This window comes from Rhamphochromis longiceps, linkage group LG22 (assembly GCF_057381845.1).
Source record: "Rhamphochromis longiceps isolate RC_006_pf linkage group LG22, R_longiceps_female_GT1.1, whole genome shotgun sequence".
Classification (NCBI taxonomy): Eukaryota; Metazoa; Chordata; class Actinopteri; order Cichliformes; family Cichlidae; genus Rhamphochromis; species Rhamphochromis longiceps.
The window spans coordinates 18,401,856-18,428,433 of record NC_140577.1 but is presented as its reverse complement, the minus strand read 5'-3'; the positions used below and the strand labels follow the sequence as shown (position 1 = coordinate 18,428,433).

Sequence of the window (26,578 nt, the reverse complement as noted above, 5' to 3'; positions counted from 1 at the left end):
GTGACAATAAAAGTGATTTGATTTGATATATTTATTTTTTTGGTTGACTGTGAAGATCTCAGTTGATCAGCAGTTTCTGAAATACTCAGACCAGCAGCCATGCCTCATTCAAAGTCAATGAAATCACCTTTTCCCCCATTCCGATGCTCATTTTGTGTATCTGTGTATATATAAAATGCATTTGTTGTTTTTTCCAAGTCACTTTGCTAATTTTACTATAAATGAGGACTACCTGAGCAATTAACTGTTTAGTGAATCAAATAATTAAAAAAAAACTGACGCTGTTTCTCAGGGAACGTAACCTCTACGTCATCGCGTTGGACTCTTTCCGGTTCGAATAGCAGCCATCTTGTTTCCCCTTGCAGGCTAAATAAAATAAATAATACGCTGAGCTGGACTTCACTTCGAACCCGTTAAAGAAAGTGAGTAAGAAATTAAAATTCATTTATATGTGGAGTGTTTACATGAAAGTTGTCCGTGTTGGCTGGAGGTAGCGGTAATTACTTCGCTTCTTTTCATTTGCTGTTCTTGACCAATAGACGATTGTTTTGGAAGATGAACATAGGCGCCATTTCCCTCCCCGCTCTCTGAGGCGCTTATTGGTGGCCCGCTGAAAGGATCACGGACGCTCAGGAAACTGATGTTTTGTGTCCACCATTTTGGCTCATATCCGAGCGATTGTCAGACACTGGCTATTTGCTCCTGACCCCGAATGGCGCCAGTTGCAGAACGAACTTAGCCCTAAAAACCTTGATTGGTGGAATCTAGTCCGAGGTTTGATTGGTCTGAAGGACAGATCCAAACGTTGTCTTTATTGGTTAGACTGTTTCTTCCTAGCATTGCAAACCTTTGCAAACTTTCATATGTTGGAAGACTCGCTGTCAGCTGGTAATTAAAATTACACACGCTGAGCTGTACAGCGCTCATCAGTCTGTATCCCCAGCAAGCTAACATTAACTCCACTAACGTTAGCATAAAGTCACCGTCGGCAGTGACCATCCTATTAGCTAGTATGCTGCATGTGTCTCCCTACGCCTACTCCGTTAAGCATTTCACAGTGGATACACAGCACTACAGTGCATCTCAGTATTTTGTAGTTTATTTAGCATCCTTTGTGTGACGAATATATACCGGCTTCCGTATGCTAGCGTTGAATATAGCATTGAATTCAGTGGCTCCTGTTAGCCTCTGTGTTAAACCCAAACACCTTATAATGTAGCGACTTTTTGAAGTCAAACTCCGTGCTAAATGCTGGGGTGTTAAACAGCAAAGCTGCTCTAGTCTTCGTGTGAATTCCCTGTGATGACTATATCATGCCTTTGTTTCCACTATTTAGTACTTTGGGGAAAAAATCTTCACACAGTGTTCAATTAATGAATACAAATGTATTTTCAACCATACTAACCAAACAAAGTCACACAACATGAAGCTTCACCAAGTTAATATTTAGTTTAGTTATGCTTTAAACCTAACAGACATTCACCCCATTCTCATTACGACCTGTGTGCAAAAAACAATAGTCTCTTTGTGTTCCCACGAAAATAAGAACTTAATAAAGAATATGAGAGTTTAATCAGCTCTTATCAGCGGGGCAAAAACGGTGTGCAGCTTAGTAAACTTTATCTCTCTAGAGAAGGTATGCATTACGTCATCATTTGTGTGTAGGTTTAATTGAGCAGTTGAGATCATATTTAAAAAGCCTGGGATATTAGAACACCTTAGACAGCATAAGTAAGCTGTGTGCAAGTCACCCAGCTTACCATGTCGTTTTGCAGGTGCTCATGTGTTTTTTCCATGTTTGCAGGTGAATGCTTGGCCTGGCTACCCTCAGGGTAGCTGCTGTGTTTATGAAACCCAACGTCTACTTGGTGCATGTTTATCTCTAAACAGCGTCAGAGAAAGCAAACATGTTCCTGCTATGGGCAGTACAGGTCATGGGAAGGTCTCATTTCTGCGGTGACCTTGCCAGGTGTCATTACTGAGGCATTTTGGGTAGGCTGAATGCAGCTACAGAGAGCTGTTCGAGCATGGCAGCAGCAGTGGAGAGATTAGTCTTTGTGCAGCTCTGCTCTAATCATTAACTGGATGTCTGTAGTACCTGCTCTAGTCCCCATGCTCCTCACAAAAATAGTAAAGGGAACATTTAGCTTTGTTTCTCTTGAGTCTATCTTGTGCTCTCGCCCTCCCTCCACTTGTTCTACCCCTCCCATCCTGTAGCAACTCTCCTCTCTGTCCTTCTCCATCCTTCCGGTCCCCACTCCACCCCCACCACGGTTTTTCATTGATAGGGCAGTTTATTATCTCTCCAGACTTTTGTAGCTGGATGTGTTCCTCTCTACAGTCTGTATGTTTTTTTTTTGTTTTTTTTTAATTAAAGCTTAACCTTTGGGCTGCACCGCCACTTGGTCGCATCTCAGCAGTTTACTTTAAGCTTTTAACAGGTTTGCCCATTAGAAGTAGAAGCATTCACATCGTAGGTGGTGCATTAAACATCATGAGTTGTGCACATGAGTACTAAAATCACTCTCTTGAGTTGCAAACTAAAGGTTTTTGTGTCGAAAGTATGCACATTTAAGCAATGGAGACTTAACAAGAAGGACATTGTGTGACATTGCTGACATGGTTTTTTTGATGACGTTACCATTGTGGAAGTTGCTGTGAGCACAGTTTTTGGGGTCAAGACAACATTGTCTTTGTTTATGGGTTTTCACCCATATCTCTTAATTCTTGTTTATCCACAAATAGGATGAGAGTCAAATGAACTCTTTCTCTTTTTTTTTCTTTTTTTTTTCTCTCTGCCTTCTTCCACAACTGCTATCTAGTCAGCTGATTGTTCCATTTTGTACAAAGGCTCTCCATTGATTTGTTTTGCACAGAATAGTTTATTGTGTGTATTTCATTGACACTGTGTAAGATGTCATGGGATTTATAGTGGTTGCATTAAGTTGCCTCAAAAAATGAGTTGAATGGAGTTCATGTAGCTAATTCATATTCTGAATAAATAATGCATGACCATGCATGTAGACATATTTGTTCCTCTGTTAGAATAATATTAAGAGTGACGTGATCTCATTGTTAGAGGTAGGCTGGCTGGAGGTTAGATGTTTTCATTGTGTACCTGTGACTGTGAGCAAGGATAACTGAGAATGCAAGGACAAAATGTGCATGTGTGTGGGTGTGCATGTAAGACCGTGCACAGGTATGAGACAGGGAGTCTGCTTAGTATGCTTTTGTACTTTAAATCATGTGGATGCAACATGCGGCATCAATTCTGGCACTTGGTTCAGCCAATAAGGGACCCGCCTAGCTGCCTGCATCACATTGCCATCAGCCTGTACAAGCAGAGCGCAGGCGGGGCTTAGGGAGACATTTAGTTTGACATTGTAAATAAGCAGAGAGCAGTTGTCAGAGAGCAGCCCGTGGAAGCTTTTTCATCCGTCCAGCAGCAGGAGAAGTAGAGACCGCTTGAGGACAGACAATGGCAAGGCAAGCCACAACCAGCACACCCTCACGCACTCCCTGCAGAGCTTTCCACAACTTTATCTGCTCTTTTCCATCTATACTCATGTCTACTCTCTCTTCCTCTTTTCTTTTCCCTGACCCCTATCCTGCAGCTCAAGGTAACTTAGAGCAGGAAGTTGGCTGTCGGTAAAAGGGGGTTGGGCAGAGGAAAGAGGAGGAGCAGGGGATTTGTCAGAGCTGATTGGTGTGTGTGGCTACCAATAGTGTGTGAGGACACAGTCGTCTCATTGGTTTCGAGTATCGGAGTGAGGTGGGAGCTGGCTGTGAGGCGGGGTTTGAGTATCATGTAGCATGCTAGATTGATTACTCTTGAATGTTAAAGGGGAAGGAGGCTAGAGATTTTTGTCTGTGAGTCGGGAGTGCCGCTGTACTGTTTGCCTGCTGTTGCTCTGTTGCCTGCCGCTGTGCTGGTCCTTCTATTCCTTCTCACCTTCTTCTCTGCACCAGGCCAGGGGTCACCTCAAAGACAAACACATGGGAGAGGAGGAGGAGGGTTAGGGAGCAGAAAAGGAGGAGAAAGAGAGAGAAGGTCAGCGAGTTGAGGGGAATTGGGCTGAAGAGAAACAGCAGAGACGGGGTTGTATGTCTAGGTTGGAAGAGAACATTGGGAGGCTGTTGAAGGAGACGGGGCAATGTGTAAAGGCAGAGTGGGAGAGAGAGAGAAAAGAGGGAGGGGTGGAAGAAGGGGGGGGCTCGCTCTTCGCTCTGTGTCCGGGCTTAAAGCCTTTTTAAAGCCAGCCAGAGTGCCTTTTGTCTGTTGATACGATCAGGGGGACTGAAGGAAGTGAAGGAGCACGAGAGTTTTTCTGTCAACCTCTGTGCTGCCTCTGCTGCTGCTTTCAAGGAGACTTGGACAGGGCTATCTGTTTCTCTCTACTCTGCTGTGCTCCAGGTCGTTCACCATGAAGGGCACAGGGGTAAGTCTGACAGCTGAACACATACACAGCGAGAAGACCTTAAGTTGTCTTTGGTTTTTGGTTTTTTTTCAAAAAAAAAAAGTCCACTTTTTGATGTTTCTCCATCACTCTGCAACGATGAGATGTCTGTCCTTTACAGCCATCCTCACCCCTCCCCCCCCATTTCCTCCCCCTCCCCTCACCTGTCCTGTAGTTCTCACCTTGGGAGATTGGTGTTGTGCAATTTGTGTATTTACGTGCATGGCTGTCATCTACGTCCTTCATTTGTCATTTCAGTGCTATATGGTTTTACAGAACGGTGTTCATAAAATAATATAGCTGTTTAGCATTATGTTTTCATCGTCGAATTTCACTTTGCATTATTGCTCTGTCTTTGGATGTCACTTGTTTTGACTTTGGACCAGTGTGCACACAAACACGCTTCACGTACTCAGTGCCCCGTTATCGACTGCATAGAAGTGCACGGCAGCCAGATACTGACTTTGTGCTTAGATGCACTCTGCTGTTTCAGTGGTGTCCTTGGGCCCTGTGGCCACAGAGTCTTGGGGTCGCTGGCCAAGACCCCACTTTTTCTCCTAATGTCCCAATTAACATTTTCATGGCAGATGGTGGCGCAGAGTTCAGCAGCAAAGAAGACATCCATGTTAAAAGAAGATTTGCTGTATATGTGGAGAGGATATCTCTGAGAGTTGTTGTCACTGTTGGCGTCAGTAGTCCCCAGGGGTGGAGGTGCAGCTGGTTGCAGTGACCTCAGGACCCCCCAGGCCCCTCACCATGACAGTGCCAGACACCCAGATGGGACAGACTGTCAGCTTGTCAGCTTCAGGGGCAGAGGAGGCTAATAGTTTGATCTGATCTCTTCTGATGGAATCTGTGTAGGGTGCCTCTTCTCTCACTTTGCCTCTGACTCCGTGCCTCTCTCCTCCTTTTCTCCCTAATTGAAAGTTTCCATTGGTGCCTTTGACAAAACAAAGTCCCGTTGGGGAAAGAGCGAGCAAGCGAGGGAGATTGAGAGAGGGAGACTAAAAATAACTCTTAAGTTGAAGCCCTCGCTGCCAAATCCCAGGGTTGGCTGCGGTCTGCATGAGATTTGAATATCATTTGTACCCTACGCCAAACCATAGGCACACCAGGGGAGGAAAAAGTAAACAAAACACGCAAACCTCTTGCACATAGCTAGGCCTTTCCGCTCATCACTAAGGTGACCACAGCAACTGTAGGTTTACTCTTTTGTTCCCGCCCCCACTGTGCTCTTACATGTGTACACTTTCACTAAAGACAGTGTGTGTCGGCACCCAGGGGGAGTCGGCCGTATCCCAGCTTGTAATATGCAGGTGCCTTTAGCCCTGCCTACTTTGACGCCAGAGACTGGGCCTAGCATTGGATGAAGGTCATAGGAATGTGAGATTGACTCCTGCAGTCTCTCCAACCGCACCGAGAGGGAAACATGCAGAGGGAAGGAGAGGCCCAAGAAGAAGTGAAATTAAAAGCGGGATGCAGAGCACAGCTAGTATGTACATTATGTGGTGTTTTCATTAGGCTTCTTAGAAAGTACACCGCCTGAACCGCTGGGGTCACTTAAGTGCTGCAGTGAAAGTTGGAAAACCTGCTCTTTTCTATCCTCCCCCTCTCCCTCCCCTTCTCTCTTTCATCTCTCTCTCTCTCTCTCCCCCCCCCCCCTCTCTGGTTTCTCTCCTCTGTTGAATGACCTTGGGAGATCAGTGACTAGCACTTCCTGGAGTTGGCTTGAAGCAGAACCAAGGGCAAAGTTTACAGGGCCGTTGGGTCGGCTAGATCGGTCCGGCCATGCCAAAAGGATGTTACGCTGTAGGTCAAAGTGAGCATGTGTGTCATTAAAATCCTGTCTGTTCATATTTAATTGTACCACCATCTGTGAAACCACTGCGTGCATTTGAGTAGTTAATCTGTAATTCCTGGCTGCAAACTTCTTGTTTTTTGTTTTTTCCTGAGTAGATCATTTACCCTGTATGCTGTATCCTTGCCAGTTTATTTCTGACTGGTATTTGTGATCGGGTTCAGCACGGTTAGTGCTTTAATATTTGAGAATCTGTGGATACGCTCATTGGATTTATGACCACGATTTAACATCAGTGTTTGTTAGTGTGACGTTTGTTACTTAGGCTGTATTTGTTCCAACAGACTGAGTGCACTAAATCAGGATAAAGCTGTCTTATTAAACAGTCATCATTAAACATTGGTTAGGTTCTCAAATGTCCAAATGACATAGCTTGGTTTATGTGAGCACTATACTGAGTTTTCTGCTTAGTGATCTAGTTGAAATCTAGCAGATTTCAACCTTAGGTGACCTTCCTCCAGAAATGCCCACTCTGCATCACTGACAGTTTTGTGACAAAGCAGCATGTGGAAATTTAACTTCTTGCCTAAGACCTCTCAGTGGACCAGTGACTATCCAATAGCTGGTATTATATCTTAGGAAAAAAAATCTCACCTTTCTTCTTGGTGGTAACTAGTCTATGTGGGTATGTATTTACTCTTTGTCCAGGCTGACATGTGAAAGTGTGAAGGGTACAATGCAGAAGGTTACTCTGAGGTTATAATACGCACAGAAACTGAAAGTAATCTATTTCTTCTGTCAACTCAGTTGTCTTTATATGTGCAAAGATATGATAACCTTGGGAATTGAAAGGAGAGTTGTAAAGCAAGAAGTCACTCTTTAAAACTACAACTGCTGTAGTAGCTGTCATGCAGTTGTACACTAATCTGAAAAAATGGTGAGGCAGCGATAACTCTTTATATTCATATTTAATATTATTTTAAAAATGGTCAACCGGCTTTGAAGATTCAGTATAAATATATAAAGGTTCAGTATATGATTCACTTTATCTTAGCTTTACATTTGCTTACACGTGACGTGACAGAGAGATCTGAGATGAGCTGCCTGCTTCTTCATCATCCATGGCGGTGATAGCGATACTGAAACACCTCAGTGAAAAGTTCACTCGGTAGCCTCGAGTGGGGCTTCAGGTCCTCCCACACTGCCTCGACTTGTTCACTTTCAAATATGCTCCTCAGAATTGGGCTCAGTTTACACAGATTGTCAGGTCATTAAGAGGGCAATTAAAAGCAGAACATTTCACTTTAACTAGAAGCCAGTTAATTAATTCCAACTCTGTTATCTCGCACATTGTCACTGTGCAGAAAGAAGCATGTTACTTCTTCTTTTCTCGTTCACTTATCTTTAAAAAAAGAAAAAAACAAAAACGGATCAGCCAAGCGATACGATCTCCTTGTTTCCAGTTTGCTGCATTTCTGCCTGCCATCAAGCCGGGGTCCTATCGGATTTATTTGGACAGGAATTGAAAGCTCATGTAAAGCGGTGTGATGTCAGAGTTCGAGCGAGACGCCAGTGCTGCTGTGAATGGCCACTTAATGTGACGTGCCAGAAAGAGTGGGGAGGGAGGTGAGGATGAGATAGAGATGCAGGGCCCGGCTGGCAGAACAGCATTAGCGCTGATTCAGCTGCTGGAAGCCGAGCAGTGTTGACTTTCTCAAAGAGATCAGGTGAAAGTAAGACAAGACAGAAAATGCAAGAAAAGCATACTCGTGAGTGATAAAGGGAGAAGGGAAGCGCTAGGAGAAGAGACTGTAGAGCTGCTGAAGGAGGAAGAGCAAGTTGCTGTGTTGGAACGAAGTCGACGAGGTCGAGACGTTTGTCCTCAAAGATGCACACATAGAAAAGAGCTGAAGGAAACCCAACACCAGCGATTCTGTCTCGATGACCTGATGAAGGACAACAGAGCTGCAGGGAAGAGGAGAAGAGAGAAGCACAGCAGAGAACAACACCATGTACCCTAATATAGCAACAGCAGCAGATTAGAACAACACAGCAGGAATGAGCTTGTCAATTTCATTGCGTGATTCAACAGAATAATTTGGAATTTTTAGCAATAGCGAGTCTGCTTCAAAGCAAACACAAGCACAACATTTACAGAGACTTTATCTTGAGTGACTGATAACGCTCCCCATAAGTAGTAAGAAGTGAACTGGACTAGCAAGAAAATTCTTTAGTAATAGTACAAGTTTCCATTTAAGTAGCGCTTTAAAGCTTGCTGAACTGAAATATGGAGGTAAATGGTGCTTATCCCTTCAGATAAAATAAGCCGTCTTGACTTTGCATCAATCTCCAGACCTTTTTCGTGTCTTACAGTGTTGACATTTATTAGCTTTTGAGGAGATTCAACTTTTTTTTTTCGTGCAGAGGATAGCCCCATTCACTGTGTTTATTTGACAAGGGTAGGCCCAGACCATAGAAGGTGTTGCACAAAGTCAGCGGAATCGGCTCCCACGCAAACTTTCCGTTGATGCAAAGCATTGGGCAATTTGGTTATGCAGTTATATACTCGGTAGAATATGCTACCAAGCTGGAGGAGCAATGCTCAAGGGCATGTTGACACTTAGCCTTCTCTTCTCTCTCGCTTATATTGTTCTGTTGCTTCTTTCCTCTCTCACGCTTTAGCATGCCTCTCCTCACATATGCTTTCTCATTTCTTCTCACATAGCGACTTCCCCTGCACCTCCCCTCCCTCTTTTTGCCGCTGTGGTTAATGTAGTTGCGTATATTTACATTGAAGGTCACAGGGTCAGAAAGAGGTAGTTGGGGGTTTGTGTGTGGTTTGATATTAGCACACTCCTCTAACAGCTTTAGTTTATGAGAAGTGAGGTGTATAAGGGCGCAGGAGGAGGAACTTGGGAGGTTTATGTGTTTTATAGTTGCCGTTTTATAACTGATAGGGCTTCTGTAATCCTAAGCCTAATTATTTGTTTCTCATCGTCTTATTTTGCCCCAGTTTGAACCACATAGTCTCACATATAATGCACATTCATTGATACCAAATTGTTTTGTTTACAAGATGATGTGTTATGTGGATGATGCTTATTTTGTTCATCCCGTCTTTGGGTTCATTTTGTTGCAAGGTACTTGGAGGCAGCAAAAGAACTGGCAGAGGTCAGTCCACCTGTCTTATGTGGGAAGAATGGAGGAATAAAAAAAACTACAATTCCCATCAGTCATTCCTGCCCTGTGGGATGCTGGGATTGTTCTGGAGACTGCAGGTTTTCAATCAACCTTGAAATGCAACTGGACACTGGAGCGTCAGACAGGGAAGGAGAGACACTGTCAAGGTCAATCACTAGCCTGGCATGCCATAGCTACAAGCGGCCTGATTGATTTATATAAAGCCCCCTCTCCCCCCTCTCTCACCCGGCATTCTGTCTTATTGATTTAGGCTACTGTCTGTCGAAAACTGAACAACAGAACAGGATGCAGCAGTGCTTCTTCTATATTATTCTACTGATGCAACTTGCAGGAGAGTCAATCTTTCCTGTCAAAAATCAATCAGGTAACGAGCCTGCATGCAGAATCAGTCGTTCATTGGTTTAAAATATTTATAACTGCACTTAAGCGCTGCAGTTAAAAGAGCTGATGTGGCCCCAAAGTCAAACAGTCCCTTACAACAAAGCTGTGACTGAACCTAGAGGGAGAGACACTGGATGGCGTGTTTGAAAGGCTGTTTCTTGTAATGTATTGGTCTGTCAGCTGAACCAGACATGGAACTATTCATGCTTGTTGGCCCAGGGTGAGAAAAGAAAAAGAAGCCCCCCCCCCCTTCATTCTTCTAACATTTTCTTTATAGTGACATATCTCCTTTTCTACCACTCTGTGTCTCCCTTTTTCTGTCTTGTTTGACCCACATTGCTGGTTTGCATAGCAGTGTCGCTGTGGCCCTGTCTGTCTCTTACTTCCCCCAAAGTATCTGTCTAAAGCCTTTGGCACTTTGTCTTAGCGCTGGATTAATGCTGAACTGGACAAGGCACTAGCCCTCCCACAGCAACACACACAAACACATCCGGTCTCTCTTGAGTAGCTTTACACACTCATCTCTTGTTCTGTACCTTCACGTTTCTCCGTCTTCTCCCTCCTGCTCAATCTTTTCATCGAGGTACGGAGAAAAGGGGGAGAGTGAGGTGGAACAATCAGGGCACTTGAAGCTCTACATGCTCAGACAGGCCGGCTAATATTCCTCCAGCAGATTCCTGGCATGCCATAGTAACCTGCTGGATCCTCTTTCAACCGTTGGATCCTCTGTAGGAGCTCTGGCTGTGTTAGCAGTAATTTATTTCAGTTTATTTGGATGGTTTGTATCTCTGCGTGTCTTCACAATTTGTCAGTTTGCAATTAGGTTGTTTCTTTATGGCACACTCTTGCATCTGTTGCTTCAACACTGTTCACTTGCGGGCTCACCAAAAGCAGTTGACTTGCACATGATGTGCGTGTTTGTAGAGGAGCTGCAGCTATGTGCCAAAGGTGAGGGACCCATTCATAATCGTGGAGTGCGCAGCCAGTCTATTGGTGGGTTCTTAGGCTTGTCAACATCCCACAGGGACAATAATAGAAGCCTGCCGGGGTTCTATTTTCAATTTCACTGTATTATAATTACAGACTTTGATAGGATATGTGGTTCTGACACACAGGAAGAGCTCTGTGCAGTAAGGCCTTGTTTTGCAATGGTATTACATTCTTGATCTGTCTCCGAATCTCCATATCGCTTGTTTTTTGCTTTGAAATGATCGATCATTTTCTTGTATCCATCATCTTCTTTCTCTTCTTCTCTTTGAGCAGATTAGAAGATGTCTGGAGATGGTTTTGGAGCCACGGGCAGCGATGCCCAACAAACACTGCAGTCCTTCTGGCCTCGTGTCATGGAGGAGATCAGGAACTTGACTGTGGTACGTAACACTCATGCAAACAGACAAATAATGCAGAAAAAAAGGAAAAAGTTGCAGTTTCAGCTTTATTCTGTACTTAACTGTATCAATCTGTTGTCCTCAGAAGGATTTCCGTGTGCAGGAGTTGCCTTTAGCCCGAATCAAGAAAATCATGAAGTTGGATGAGGATGTGAAGGTAAGAGGAGAACCTGAATAATGAAACTGAGAGAGAGGGTGTGTATTAAAAAGAACTAGATATCTTTATTACTATGCCTTTCACGAAGGGTGTGCCATACTTGTTTTAAAGAACATGCTATCAAAAGTGGGAAACATGTAGCTTAATCCTAGGCCCCCCAAATAAAAAAAAAAAAAAAAAAAAAAGTATCTTGTGAGGTGATACTCCACTTCCCTGCAGATGTATTTTCTCGTGGTGTTTTTTGACAGACGTGCAATAAAGAGCTCTGTCCAGCGCGTTGGGTCAAAACGTTCCATAGCTGGTGATTTGGGTTGTGTCTGGTAACTGTGAAGTTACATAATATATAATTCACATACCAGACCACACGGTGACCTGTCATGATCCATCTATATGGAAGAAACTACTCCAGTCCCCTGGGACAGGACAAATTATGGCAAAATGTAGTTCTGTTGTTTTCGTTTAATTGGTTGCCCCTTTGATATTTCTAGTTTAACTTTATTTTCTGACAAAAACGTATTGCTGTGTTGGAAATTGTTGATTCATTTGAAGCTTGGTTCTTATCAAGTTGTTGGTCTGTGGCTTTTTGTGCTCAGACCACTCAATAAATGGACTCAAAGATGCAATTATTATTTCATAATTAAAGATAATTTTTCAATTAAAAAGTTGTATCAACTCTTTGCATTCAGCAGCCACTGGTGATAGTAGCTCTTTTTTTTTTTTTTTTTTTTAAATCAAATGGGTTTACGTTAAAACATTATCGATGCGTGAAGGAATAATTGGGCATCATTTTGTGACATTGCAAGACCTGCAGTGTAGCAAGTAGCTAATTAATGTGATTTTATGTAGAAAGCTGCTAATGCAGACATTTGTAGCAGTGAACTGCTTTTTGGTTTTAAGATTTCTCTTTTTCCACTTGTGGAATTTTTAAAATATAACCCACTTTGCTGGGAATTGCACTTCATGTTAATGGCTAAAATGAACCAGAAGAATATCACAAGTTATTACAGATAAAAGCATTGATTTGGGCCATATTGTAATACCACTGCTACATTTGAAGATCTGCTCAGGTTAACGTGGCTTTTTTTCTTTTTTTTGATGTGACAGAAGGAACCACTCCACCAGGCAGTTACGAGTCATGGAGGAGTGGTTCCCCCCCCCATTACACCTGATTGTCAGTCAGAATTGTTCATAGCCTCTAAAAAGAAAGCCTCTGCTCTGTGTTTGTGTGTGGCTTGAGTATGTCGTGTCAAGAATACTATCCCCTTAGATAAGCAGCAGCTTACAGCGGTAAAGAGATCAGGAGATCACTAACATATCCGAAGGAAAGACTCTTCTGTCAGTCCTGACACAGCACCTTGCACAGATGCAGTGCAAGCATGTGTGAGTGTTATAGCGTCAGTACAACTGTTCATTTAAGCATTGCTTTTATGAACATATAAGAAATACATTTTTATGGGAATTGATTTTAGAGTTCAGTGCTTATGAGCAGAAAGAAATAGATTAAAAGTACCCACTCAACTCTGCGTAAGCATCTATGCTAGTAACTACGCAGTCTTTATTTAACAAGTGAATGTATCTGTTGGTTATTTTTGCAGCAGCTGTGACTTTGATGTGGCCGGCTGTGACTGAGGTCCTGAGCGATTCGTGTAATTGCTGATGTTTGATTGATGGACTGTGGGTGTGTTTAACCAGGTGTAACACTATCTCTACTGTACAGATGATCAGCGCAGAAGCTCCGGTCCTGTTTGCCAAAGCAGCTCAGATCTTCATCACAGAGCTCACCCTCAGGGCGTGGATCCACACCGAGGACAACAAGCGACGCACACTACAGGTTATAGACATTTCTTTTTCTTTATATTTAAACTCCTCCATATGACATGCTTTTTTGTAATCCTTAGCAAATCCTACTTTAAGTGGATTGGACCTCCCGATACACACACAGCCCCAGTTGTAATACCCACACTCTGACATCAATTGGCTATCTTTTTGGTTTCGTGCTTCTTATTCACTAAGTGCCAGTGTCAGTGTGCATGTACAAGCAGAGACCCCATACCAGCATCCCCTTGAGGACGGTCTCTCTGTTAAGTTCCTTCTCCCTCCATTCACTTTAAAAGCAAATCCAGGCGGGTGCCGGTGACCCACTTTTCCCCTGGTGCCTTTTAGCATCCTCTGCTGTACCAGAGCTGAATAAAGGTGAGGCCTGGAAAGATACGGATGAAAAAGGAATCGGAGAACATGAAAGCACTGACGGAAGCGGTTGAGAAGAATCAGTCTGGAATATGTCTCACCTGCATGTCAAGTAGAGAAAAACTGTGGAGCAGAACATGAAAGCCCTTAAGTCCACTTTATCTATTCACATACCTCTGAGAGATTAGCAGTCCATGGATATGTTTGTGTATGCCAACGCAGGTAGAAAGAGGAGAAAATCTATCTTATCACAGTTTGTCTTGTGCTGAAGGCCTGCTTTGGAAGTACACTTGTTTTGCTGTTAATATAGCTCTGTCCCAAATGGTAGTTCTATGTTTTTTATTGGTCAAGAAACTGTTTTTTAGAGCTCTGCAGTGCACACTTTAAAATAGAAACTTCATCTACTGTGACTGTGCACACGTTAATTGCCTTGTACACTACAGATGACGCATTAGTTGCATGTGATGCTTCACTTCATGAATACAGGATTTTTTTTTTCATTTCCCTAAGTGAGGGAAAGTGGTGCCCTCCATTTCCACACGCATACACATGTAGAGCCTGATCCTTTTGTGAAGAGGGCACGCCAATTGGGGTCACCATAGCAACGCTCATCAATAGAACAAGTGTGGATGTGACCTGATGTTACCAGATATTAATCAAGGTACTAAATATAGCCTCTAGTGAAGGGGAGGGTCACAATGGAGGGGGGTGGGGGGTCCTGACAGCCAATATCCTGTGGAAAATTCCACAGAGACAGCACACTGGTGTGGATATAGGAAGGGGTATAGAAGCAGAGAATGTGCTCATGAGGGCAGGAAAATGTCATTCGTCCTCATTTACACTTATCTCACACACAGATGTGCGTTTCTCACTGTGGTCCTCTGGTGGTGGGTTTATTATTCCGTTTGCCTTTAGTAATGTTTTGTTTGGAGACAGTGTTATTTGAATCGCACAATAAATTATCAATCTGATCTGCTAGAAGTCAAAACTTGTGTAGAACAAAGACGTTTATGGGTAGATCAGCATGTTTTGGCTTGGGTGCCCTAGAGGTCGATTTGCATGTGGATAAATGTGTTACGGTGTTTTTGGTTCTCTGCTTAATACCTTTTTATATGATAACACTCATGAAGATGTGTTGGTCTAGAAACACAGTCCTTTTGTATACTGCATGTGTTGCTAGAGTTTTGAGCTGACTAACTGATTAAGCTCTAAACGTATCCTTTAAATTCAAATATTAAAGCAAACACCCATCTAAGTACTACTAGGAACTGTATACAAATCTCCCTTGTCTGGTTGTTTTGGGAGTGATGACCTCAGACCTAGAGGCATGTTTATAAATAGGTGGCTGCGCATATAGAATTGGCATACTAAAGCGCTGACCTCTTTGCTTGACTTTCTCTTTATATTTTATATTCACAGAGGAATGACATTGCCATGGCAATAACAAAGTTCGACCAGTTTGACTTCCTGATTGACATCGTGCCCCGGGACGACCTGAAGCCCCCCAAACGACAGGTAGGAAAGCGGCCTCATTATAGTATTTATTACCTACACTGTGACAGGGAAACAGCTGGTATCTCATTAAAGTTACCACAGGATAAAGAGCTGATGATTTGGGTATTCATCTCAGGTACTTTCCATTGTTGGCAACCTGGAGGTGCTGTAAACATCCTTGACTGGAAGCTGAGGTTTTGACAGCGAGGGCTTTCAGTCGGATGTTTGCAGCGTCTTATTGCCTCAGACCGCCAACAGTAACCTCAGTGATTAAACTAGTTTGTGGAAGCTGGTACCATACAGTGTCTGCTATAACAAAGTGTTAAAACCATGGCTCCGGTCAGGACATGACTCAATGAAGATGCTGAAAGAAAACTGCTTAAAATGTTATGGCAGGCGATTAATGGCCAATATCAGTTACATTAAATTGATGTATAAGGAACTTTCAAAGGTGGAAGAGTGAGATATTTAAATTTGCTGTCACGTAGACTGTCTCCAGACATGTAAACATCCTACACTCTCAGCTGTGTTGTCATGGAGCTGGGAGAGGGGTGTTTACGCTTCTGGTGATGGAGAAACCTCATCCAGACGAAGCCTGCTCATTAGTGAATTACAAAACAAAATGATATGGGTCGGTGTTTATGGACAGTTTATTGGGTTTTAAGTTTAACACCTGTATACCAGCTCAGCATTTAAGGTGCTGAACTGCCCTGATTTATCTGACAACCCTGATGTTACATTTCTGTTGCTGGACCAGGGAAAGCATGCCAGCGGTTATCACATTATTAAGTTTCATTCGATTTGTAAGTTACCCCTTTAGCATTACAGGTTGTAATACTGAAATTTTAAGGCTGATTAGCACCAACACATCACCTCAGCATGCCTCCGGACTTGCATTGCATGTTATCAACCAGTATGGATGGATCTTGTACCCAGATTACGTTACTCTTCCCCAGTCACATCCCATCAGTTATTTATCAGACTCGGTCTACCGTTACACCGGTAAAAATAATTCATGGAGATGCAACGGACTGATAGGCGTCCAATGTGTGTATATTTCTCAGGAGGAGATGCGTCAGTCTGTTGCTCCAGCAGAGCCAGTGCAGTACTACTTCACCTTGGCCCAGCAGCCCGGAGCCGTGCAGGTGCAGGGCGCACAGCAGGGCCAGCAACCTGCTGCGCAGACAGCGGCGACCATCCAGCCCGGACAGATCATCATCGCACAGCCGCAACAGGGACAGGTACGGTTAGCAATGTGCTTTGTAGTGCACGTCGCAAGGAAACACTCAAAGTGAAACCACCTGCAAAAACTAATTCTGCAAAATCCCCGTTAGACTCATGTATGGTACTTTAGAGGGGGAAAAAAATTGGTTTCATTGTGTGCTGGAGTAACACCTGAAAGATGACCTCTTTCTAGAAGTCCTCTTCCTAGAAGTCCTAGGAGTCTCATATTTCTTGGATTGACTCACTGGATTTATTGATATTATTCGTAGCTAACATGTAGGAGCTGACCACTCTCCTGCCAGCAGGATTAATACGGCATCGAAACACACCCAGCAAATCCAGCTTTACACATACATGGACACCTTGCACACAGGGAACAGAACGTTCCCTGATCTCTTATTTACTGTGAATCAATAACCTCTTAATGGAACAACATCCCCATTTATATACAAACAAATACACACTCAGAGTCCTAGGATGAGGTTTTTCTCCTGAGGGTTCTGCATTTTCACCACCCATCGAGATAACAAGCACACATATGTAGGGGCACCATTCAGTTCATCTCTCTAATTATTTCATTCCTGCTACTTTTTCTGCTGAGCACTTCTCCTCTCCGGTTTGCACTCTGCATGTCATGTAGCCTTGCTGCTGGGCTGGTGTGATGCTTCATGCTGATTCAGCACACTGCCTGTAGCTGAGCTGTCATACTTGTTTAGACCTGGTGTGATTCACACTCCTGCTCCTGCTGCAGTCCCAAGCCACACTTTGACATTAACCTTATGTAAACGCAATCTTTGACTGTTTACAAGGTGGCACTTCAAAAAGGTGAGATTTTAACTCAGTTTTAAATTAAAATCTGTGAAATTTTGAAGCTTTGCAACATTTCTCTGATTGTTTTTATCCACTTAGTAATGTCAGGACTAAAGGTTACGTAGTTGTCTATTCAAATGACATAATTCCCATGTGAAAGACGGAGCTGATTGGATTACTTCTAACTCATCAGACAGATGTCATGTTTGGTACAACAGATTTGGAGTGCGCATTAAGGTGTTAGCAGTAGTCCTGCAGGATGAAGAAGTATAAGTCAGTGCAGAGATTAAAATGAGGCGAGTTCCCATTTCACATCCTTTATTTGTGCGTCTGTGTGTGGCGCTTTCAGCGTCACTGTCAGTGCTGTACCGATTCTATCACTTTTCTCTCAGGCCAACAACCCTCAACAACTTAAAATCTGCAGTTGGCCTTTGTTGAGCTTCTGTAAATGCAACTGTGATGTATTTTATACATTTTTAACTACCTGTTCAGTTACCACCATGTTTTCTTTTTGTGTTTTTTTTTTAACAATTTAATTTTTATCATTTCACATCATCCTTTTTATCAACCTCCTCCCGTTTTACTTGCATATTTCATAAACATGCTCGTAAATGTCATCAACTGCCTATATGCCACTGTTTGCTGCTCCTACATTTCAATCTTTCTCTGCATACGTGCCAGTTCCGCTTACGTTTTTGTGTTGAGTTTGTGCACTCGCTGCTTTCTCACTATGTGTCTTTCTCTCATTTTCCCATTTCTTTTCTGTCGGCCATCAGATGTTGCAAGGTGCCACCATGCAGCAGTTACAGCAGGTGCAGGTGCAATCACAGGGCACGCCCATCACGGTAAACACACATGCTTTCATATGTTTGCTAACCACACACAGAGAAAGAGGCCACTGCTTTGTGCCACAGCCTCTTAGGTGATGGCCGCCTACAAACTCTGTCCTGCTCAGGTGACTGAGGTCTTTAGGGGTGATTGTCACATGATCCTAACAAACATCACCTGCAGACAAAACAGAGAGAGAGGACGAACCTGCGTTTTCACGTTATGTCCCTGAATCTTATTGTGCCTGCTTAATAAGCTACTCGCAGACTTAAAATTTAAGGATACCTAGGCTTCCAACTCTTGGTTTAAGATTTATTGTACTCCAGAAAAGATAATGATTTACTGCTTCCTTGCTTAACTACATGCTTCTGCTACGTAAACAACCGGTGTCGTCTGTTTGTTTATCTGTGTTTTCTTCTCTTTTCTGCTCTTGTCTGCTTTAGAGTGCGCCTGTTGCCATGCAGGTGGGTGAAGGCCAGCAGGTGCAGATTGTCCAGGCTGCCACAGCCCAGGGTCAGGCTCAGACAGCTCAAGCCCAAGGTCAGACCATGCAGGTCATGCAGCAGATCATCACCAACACTGGAGAGATCCAGCAAATCCCAGTAAGAAATGACAGGATGGAAAAGGAAATTATCAGTTTTGTTTTTTTTTTAAAGAGAGATGATGGACAGTGTAATGTGTTTGCTGCATGATGTTGTTTGATATTGTGGTGCAAGACAAACATGTGAATTTAACATCCATCAGTATTTGATGTGAGCTGTTAAGTTCGAAAAGGTTAAAAATTCACTAGAGGAACGTTAAGGTTTCTCATTCCTGTAGTCCAGAGCAGGAAAATGGCTGTGACCTCTCTGCTCAAATGACCTTTTCTCTAAACCAAACTTTGTCTCCCCCTTGTGTCGGTTGGCTGTAGGTACAACTAAATACGGGACAGCTGCAATACATCCGCCTAGCCCAGCCCGTCTCTGGAGCACAAGTGGTCCAGGGGCAGATTCAGACTCTTGCAAACACCCAGCAGGTAACCCTACAACAGCAAGAAATCCAGCTGATGTCCAAGCACTTAGCTGTAATAAACTATGACTGGATGTGTTTACACTTGTCAGTTATGGTATGAAGCTGCTTGTGAATCCCAGTGAGTGAATAACTTGCTCTCTCTTTAGATCACACAGACAGAAGTACAACAAGGACAGCAGCAATTCGGCCAGTTTACTGATGGCCAGGTAACACATGCAACAAATAAATACAATTTTGAAATTTTAGTGTTTTATTTGTTTTCAGGTGACAAATGGCACATTGTTCTTATTTACGCTTTTCTATCTTTCTTGGATTGTCTCATTTTAACTACTTAAACAACTGGCTGATAACCAGTGGACATTTGCACTTCTAAATCCTGTTAATTCAAACAGTAGAGGGAATTGTTATCAGAAGATCATAAATTAAATGTCTTATTGAGCATTTTTAATGTCATCTTGTAACAATGAAAGGTGTGTAATCCACTAAGATCTAATAAAAAAAAGCTCACAGAAAACTGAACACACGCAACCTTAAACCTCGCCATCTTTCCTCCTTTTTCTCAGCAATTGTATCAGATACAGCAGGTGACAATGCCAGCAGGACAGGAGCTGACCCAGCCAATGTTCATCCAGTCTACCAACCAGACAACTGACACACAGGTCACGCAGGTCAGCACTGAATGAGCCCTGCCAGGAGACTTTCTCCTCTCACACATACAGCACGCACACCAGCCACGCGATGCAGACGGATGCCATCAACTTTGACAAAAAGGACTCTCAATAATTCATTTTAAGCACGGCTCATTGCAACGAGGGACCTGAAATCTTGTAACACTCATGTTTTGTAATAAATTTACTACACTGGATCAAAAACCAAAGGGACGCTGATTGACTCTTTCACAATCATACGTTATGATCATCCAATCTTGTGCTTGTGTCACCCTTATTGAATGGATGACTTTACGTTGTGCAGCCACTTCCACAGTCCCTGACAACAGTCTTTGCACAGACTAAATTTATTTTTCTTCCCGTCATTTCCAACCTTTTACAGATTTTTAGACTATAAAGTGTTGATTCACACCTTGCTCTTCATTTGGAAATGAATTTGGAAAATGTCCGTCTTTGTCTACAGAAGCTGCTCTAGGTTTAGGGTAGCCATGGGAAGTTTTTATTTTTATTTTTTATTTTTTATTATTATTATTATTATTTTTTATTATCATTATTAAAAAAAAACCACCTTACTCATTGTTTGTCATGTAGTTGGATAAAACTAAACCATATACCTCAGATATCACTTTATACACCAAGTCAATCTAAGGGATAGTGAAGAGGTTGAGGTTTAAGGATATTTTCATGTAGTTTGTTGTGTTTTCCATAATGATGATGACGCATGACTTTACGTTGTAAGGGCTTCAAACTGTACAGGCTATTTGTGAATGTGATGTTTGCGATGGAAGCACACGCACATTCATCCTTACTCTTCTGATTATTTCCCCCCCCATCCCTTTGTCCTTAGAGTGGGGAAACTTTTTTCTGCCTCTATGCAGTTTCACACAGCCCTCTCGGCTTGGGTGGTTTTCGAGTCTCGAGTCTTGTGCCCCGGTTTGAGTCTCATGTACAAACACATGACTCCGTCTGGAGGGGGAAAAGCACCCTTTTTATAGAACTCTCCTTGTTTTCAATGAGTGTTTTTCTTTTGGCTTAAAATGATGTTTGGCCCGATATATTGCCCATTATTTTTTTATTTTTTTTGTACAGTAATGAGTATTATCAATGTTATTATTATTGTTGTTTTTGCATGTAGTTCAAACTGCCAGCATGACATGCAATAGATAGGTACAATTTTATTTTTGATGTTCCTGTTTTTTTTTGTAAACAAACTTTGTGACGACAAAAAAAATTAAAAGCCATACCTTCTCAACTTGGTCTGTTTGGTTATCTTTGAGTTTGTGTTATTAAGAGCTAATCTACGTCTCCATTGTTTATTGTTTTAGGGCAGTTAAGCACCTTGCTAGTATACAGGGAGACAGGAGAGAAAGTCACCAGGACCACGAGATAGGACTGAACCAACCTAGGCATCACCATATGCTATATTTACAGGTAGACGCGTCCCACCACAACAGGTCTTTGCCATATACAGGGAGTGCAGAATTATTAGGCAAGTTGTATTTTTGAGGAATAATTGTATTATTGAACAACAACCATGTTCTCAATGAACCCAAAAAACTCATTAATATCAAAGCTGAATGTTTTTGGAAGTAGTTTTTAGTTTGTTTTTAGTTTTAGCTATTTTAGGGGGATATCTGTGTGTGCAGGTGACTATTACTGTGCATAATTATTAGGCAACTTAACAAAAAACAAATATATACCCATTTCAATTACTTATTTTTACCAGTGAAACCAATATAACATCTCCACATTCACAAATATACATTTCTGACATTCAAAAACAAAAACAAAACAAATCAGCGACCAATATAGCCACCTTTCTTTGCAAGGACACTCAAAAGCCTGCCATCCATGGATTCTGTCAGTGTTTTGATCTGTTCACCATCAACATTGCGTGCAGCAGCAACCACAGCCTCCCAGACACTGTTCAGAGAGGTGTACTGTTTTCCCTCCTTGTAAATCTCACATTTGATGATGGACCACAGGTTCTCAATGGGGTTCAGATCAGGTGAACAAGGTGGCCATGTCATTAGTTTTTCTTCTTTTATACCCTTTCTTGCCAGCCACGCTGTGGAGTACTTGGACGCGTGTGATGGAGCATTGTCCTGCATGAAAATCATGTTTTTCTTGAAGGATGCAGACTTCTTCCTGTACCACTGCTTGAAGAAGGTGTCTTCCAGAAACTGGCAGTAGGACTGGGAGTTGAGCTTGACTCCATCCTCAACCCGAAAAGGCCCCACAAGCTCATCTTTGATGATACCAGCCCAAACCAGTACTCCACCTCCACCTTGCTGGCGTCTGAGTCGGACTGGAGCTCTCTGCCCTTTACCAATCCAGCCACGGGCCCATCCATCTGGCCCATCAAGACTCACTCTCATTTCATCAGTCCATAAAACCTTAGAAAAATCAGTCGTGAGATATTTCTTGGCCCAGTCTTGACGTTTCAGCTTGCGTGTCTTGTTCAGTGGTGGTCGTCTTTCAGCCTTTCTTACCTTGGCCATGTCTCTGAGTATTGCACACCTTGTGCTTTTGGGCACTCCAGTGATGTTGCAGCTCTGAAATATGGCCAAACTGGTGGCAAGTGGCATCTTGGCGGCTGCACGCTTGACTTTTCTCAGTTCATGGGCAGTTATTTTGCGCCTTGGTTTTTCCACGCGCTTCTTGCGACCCTGTTGACTATTTTGAATGAAACGCTTGATTGTTCGATGATCACGCGTCAGAAGCTTTGCAATTTTGAGACTGCTGCATCCCTCTGCAAGATATCTCACTATTTTTGACTTTTCTGAGCCTGTCAAGTCCTTCTTTTGACCCATTTTGCCAAAGGAAAGGACGTTGCCTAATAATTATGCACACCTGATCTAGGGTGTTGATGTCATTAGACCACACCCCTTCTCATTACAGAGATGCACATCACCTAATATGCTTAATTGGTAGTAGGCTTTCGAGCCTATACAGCTTGGAGTAAGACAACATGCATGAAGAGGATGATGTGGACAAAATACTCATTTGCCTAATAATTCTGCACTCCCTGTAGTGCTGTTTGGCAGGAAAATGGGTCCAGTGATTTACAAAATACAATACACCATATTATATGATTGGAAATACAGTATATAAGACAAAAACAATTTGTACAATTCTAATGAGCTTCAATGGCAATATCTCTTTCTTGTCTTTAGTTTAAGTCGTTATCAGGAATAGTTCTCCAGCACATTCAAAGCTCGGATGTTGGCTGCCTTTTATTCTGCTTTCTGTCAAGATTTTTCTGCACTGCTTTAGTACTTTTGAGCTCGGGCTCTGAGGAGGCCAATCCATGATTGTTGGTATTCCGGTGTTTGTGTTTCTATCCCAGTGTGCTTTTATTAAATTTCTTGTTGGTATTACGTGGTGGATCAAAATCCTTTTCTGTGTCTGTAATTTCATCAATTTTGACAAGATCCCCAATACCTTTAGCTGATATGCAACCCCAAACCACGACAGAGTCTCAATCATGTTTTACAGATGGCTGTAGACGCTCACCACTGACCTCCTCTGTACACATTGATAACGATTTGAACCAAAAATGTCAAATTTGGATTCTTCACTCCTTTAGACCTGTTGCCACTGATTTTTATTTCAGTTCTTGTGTAATTTGGCACACCTCAGTCTTTTCTGCCTGTTTCCCTACTTTAAGAATGGCTTCTTGGCAGCCACCCTTCCAGAGACCATTTCTGAAGATGCTTCAGTGAACAGTAGATGGATGACTTTCAGATTCTGCTCACCTGCTGTCGATAGTTTTTAATGCCTGATCCTTGTTCTTTTTCGCTCCACTTGTTTCATCTGTTTTATTTTTAAGGAAACACTTCATACTACACCGAGATATCTCACATTTTCAGCTAATATCTCTGGTAGTCACCTTGTTTGTGCGACAATATTATATTATAGGTCAAATTGGGTCATTTGTGTCTCTTTTCATAAGTTCAGCTTAAGAAATTGGAATAAATTATGTGCCTTTTGTGACAGCCTGCTGGTAACAAAGTGACTAAAGATACAATTTTAACTTTTTATTTTATATACTTAATCATTCATGGTCAGCAGTAGGTGGTTTAAGAAACAAAAAGGCATTCTTCTGAAAATGAGTGATGAAGGCAGGCTTCAGGTAGCCTGACGAGCTGGGGTGGCTGTAACTCAGGAGGACGAGCAGGTCATCTACTAATTGGAAGGTTGGTGGTATGAGTCCTGGGCTGCTCCACTCTATGTGCCAAATATCTTTTGGCAACATAGTAACCCAAAATTGCTCTCCAATGCATTCATCAGGGTATGAATGTGTGAATGTTAGATAGTAAGCAATTATGCATAGAAAAAAAGTGCTTGTATGAATGGGTGAATAAGGCAAGTTGTATATAGCGCTTTGAGTGCTCAGGTAGACAGAATAGAAAAGAACAATCCAATTAACATTTACAAGTTTAAAAAGACAAAAACTAATTTCAAACAATCATGTGCTTATTACTATGTCAGATTGGAACCTGTTGTTGTTTTCCCAAATGGCCATAGGAGGGCAGCACTGATCTAACACATTTTAAACACTACTGATATACTGTAATTGGGCACCCGATTTATGTCCAAACAGAGGTTCATTATTTTTCAGTAAGGGTAATGTCACTAAAAGTAACATTTAGCAACAAATCTATCTTTAACGTGCTCTCATGACCGCACCATCAGTATCTATCCACGCTGCACCCAAACAAGACTATGTGAGCAGTGCTGCTGTCCTGGAAAAGCTTTGTGTGCCACAAAGGGTCAGCGGTTAACAATAGAGTCACGAGTTATTTGGCTAGAGGCCGCTCAGCTCCTGCGAGATCAGACTGCATTCCTTCTCCAACCTAAGTACTTGGTCATATGGGGTCACTTGGGGGTCATTTGATTATTTGGGTTTCCTCCTGTATGCTGTAGGTCTTTACCTTTTTGTATAAAACATCTTGAGGTGACTGTTGTTGTGATTTGGCACTATATAAATAAACCTGAATTGAATTAAATTTTAAAAGGGAAGGAGAAATAATTGCGGTGGAAGAGAAAATACTAATAAAATGTCATATTTAACTGAAAGTCAAAGTTCAAAAGTGGAAGTACTTTGAAATGCTGGTCAATCAAATTGTGTTTTTAAAAAATTGCACTTATGTATATCACTCACTCTGCAATTCCCTGCTTGACCCATGGTAGTTGGAGGCACAAGTAAACATTACTCTGACCGGGGGGTCCTTTCTTAATCGACTTAATCAGTGAACAATAACTGCATTAATGAATGCAGACTCATGCTCGGCTCTTTCTAATGAGAGGAACGAGGATTGTGAGAATGTTTGAGCTTAAGTTGAGCGTGAAAAGAATTGTCTGGTGGTATTTTTCTTGGCTGCCTCGTCTGGTCAGATCAAAGATCAGCTTTGGGCGTATGAACTCGAGCTCACTGCTCTGGCTGTGGTCTAGACCTTGTGATTTGGCCACAGCACCAAATGCCCTCACCAACTTTGTGACAAACCCACGTTAAGAGTTCGGCTGGAGGCTAAGCATCATCTTTCACTCGGCTTTCGTGTTTGATCTTCTTTTCTCTCCTTCTTAGGTGTCAGGATGTTTTCCTTTAACCCTTGTATGGTGTTCGGGTCTGTGAGACCCGTTTTCAGTTTTTCTCAAAAGAAAAATTAAACAATTAATTATTTTTTCAACCTGAAATTCATTGGCTTTGGCTTATTTTCTGTGAAGAACATGAATCCGAACTAATTTTCAATGACCTCATACTGTACCTCCCCCCACGCATTTACATTACATACAAGGTGTTCGGGTCCACTGGACCCAGGCCTAATAAAAGTGTTGAAAGTGCAGGTCCTGTGTTCCCACACTCTGTCTTCCTCCTTTCTGGTGCTGCTGATGGTGTTTTCTTCCCCTCCTGCTCCGCACAAAGTTGCAACATTGTTGAAAATTCAACTATCAACACCGTCTGCTCTTACATTCCCACACATTTTACCCTCTTTCTTGAGGGATCCAAATTTTCTCATCCCCTGTCCCACCTGCAAATTAGGGGCATAATACTATAAATAAGACTTTGCCAGTGTGGTTCTTTATCACAACTGATCAAGATGGCAAAAGATTATCTGCTGCGAGGGCCATCCAATTGATTTTGGAAGAGAGAGTGGCTTCGGATGATGATGTTGACAAAGAGGTTTCAGAATATTTCACATTTCTGAAAATTTAGAGTCTGACAGTGACTTTGAAGAAGAGGTTGAGCACCATTTAGTAACAAAACGAAGACGAGCACCCCATCTGCAGCCAGCTCCAGGACCAGAACAAGCCCACCAGACAGCAAGTGAAGAAATATGGATGTCAATAACTGGTGAAATTGAATGGTCTTCTTGCCCAAGAAATGAGCCACCCTGCAGAGCTGTTACTGTGATAAGCCAGGGCCAACACGGCTGACAGTTACTCATGTGCAGGACATCAAGTCTTCATTTGAGCTTTTCATCCCAGATTACATCCAGAAAATTATTCTGGATTGCAGTAATCTAGAAGGAAGGTGTGTTTTTGGAGAGAGGTGGAAGGAGATGGACCAAATTGATCTGCAGGCCTACTTTGGGGTTCTTATCCTTGCAGGAGTTTTCAGGTCCAAAGGGGAATCCACAGAATCCTGTGGGATGCAGAAACCGGCAAGAACCTTTCCGTGCATCAATGTCTCTGGAAAACTTCCACAAAATTTCCAGGATTATCCGTTTTGATAGCCGAGACGACAGACCAGCTCGACGGCAGAGAGACAAGCTAGCTGCCATCAGGACAGTGTGGGATAAGTGTGTGCACCACCTACCCCTGTTTTACAACCCTGGGCCTAATGTCACCATTGATGAGCAGCTGATCCCATTTAGTTGTGAAACATATTGCTTCACGTGTAAATGTGTTGTCTTTCCACTCACTCCACTTGATTATAACTGATTTATGTTTTTATAACATTTTATAAA

The 26,578-nt window shown here is 42.5% G+C and overlaps 1 protein-coding gene across 10 annotated transcripts; it reads left to right on the top strand.

Moving 5' to 3' along the window:
• Positions 1 to 291: 291 nt before the first annotated feature.
• nfyc (nuclear transcription factor Y, gamma) lies at positions 292 to 20,856 on the top strand. 10 transcript variants are annotated; one of them, XM_085395451.1, is made up of 11 exons: positions 292 to 422; positions 11,101 to 11,207; positions 11,314 to 11,382; positions 13,100 to 13,213; positions 14,989 to 15,084; positions 16,128 to 16,304; positions 17,874 to 17,942; positions 18,369 to 18,527; positions 18,836 to 18,940; positions 19,083 to 19,142; positions 19,500 to 20,856. In XM_085395451.1, the coding sequence occupies exons 2-11, from the start codon at positions 11,109 to 11,111 to the stop codon at positions 19,617 to 19,619; spliced, it is 1,068 nt and encodes a 355-aa protein (XP_085251577.1). In that variant the 5' UTR covers positions 292 to 422; positions 11,101 to 11,108; the 3' UTR covers positions 19,620 to 20,856. The 10 variants fall into 10 exon arrangements, with proteins under 10 accessions (XP_085251577.1, XP_085251573.1, XP_085251582.1 ...); XM_085395447.1 differs by having other exon boundaries at positions 11,311 to 11,382; XM_085395449.1 differs by lacking the exon at positions 292 to 422 and adding an exon at positions 3,352 to 3,486 and having other exon boundaries at positions 11,311 to 11,382.
• Positions 20,857 to 26,578: the final 5,722 nt, after the last annotated feature.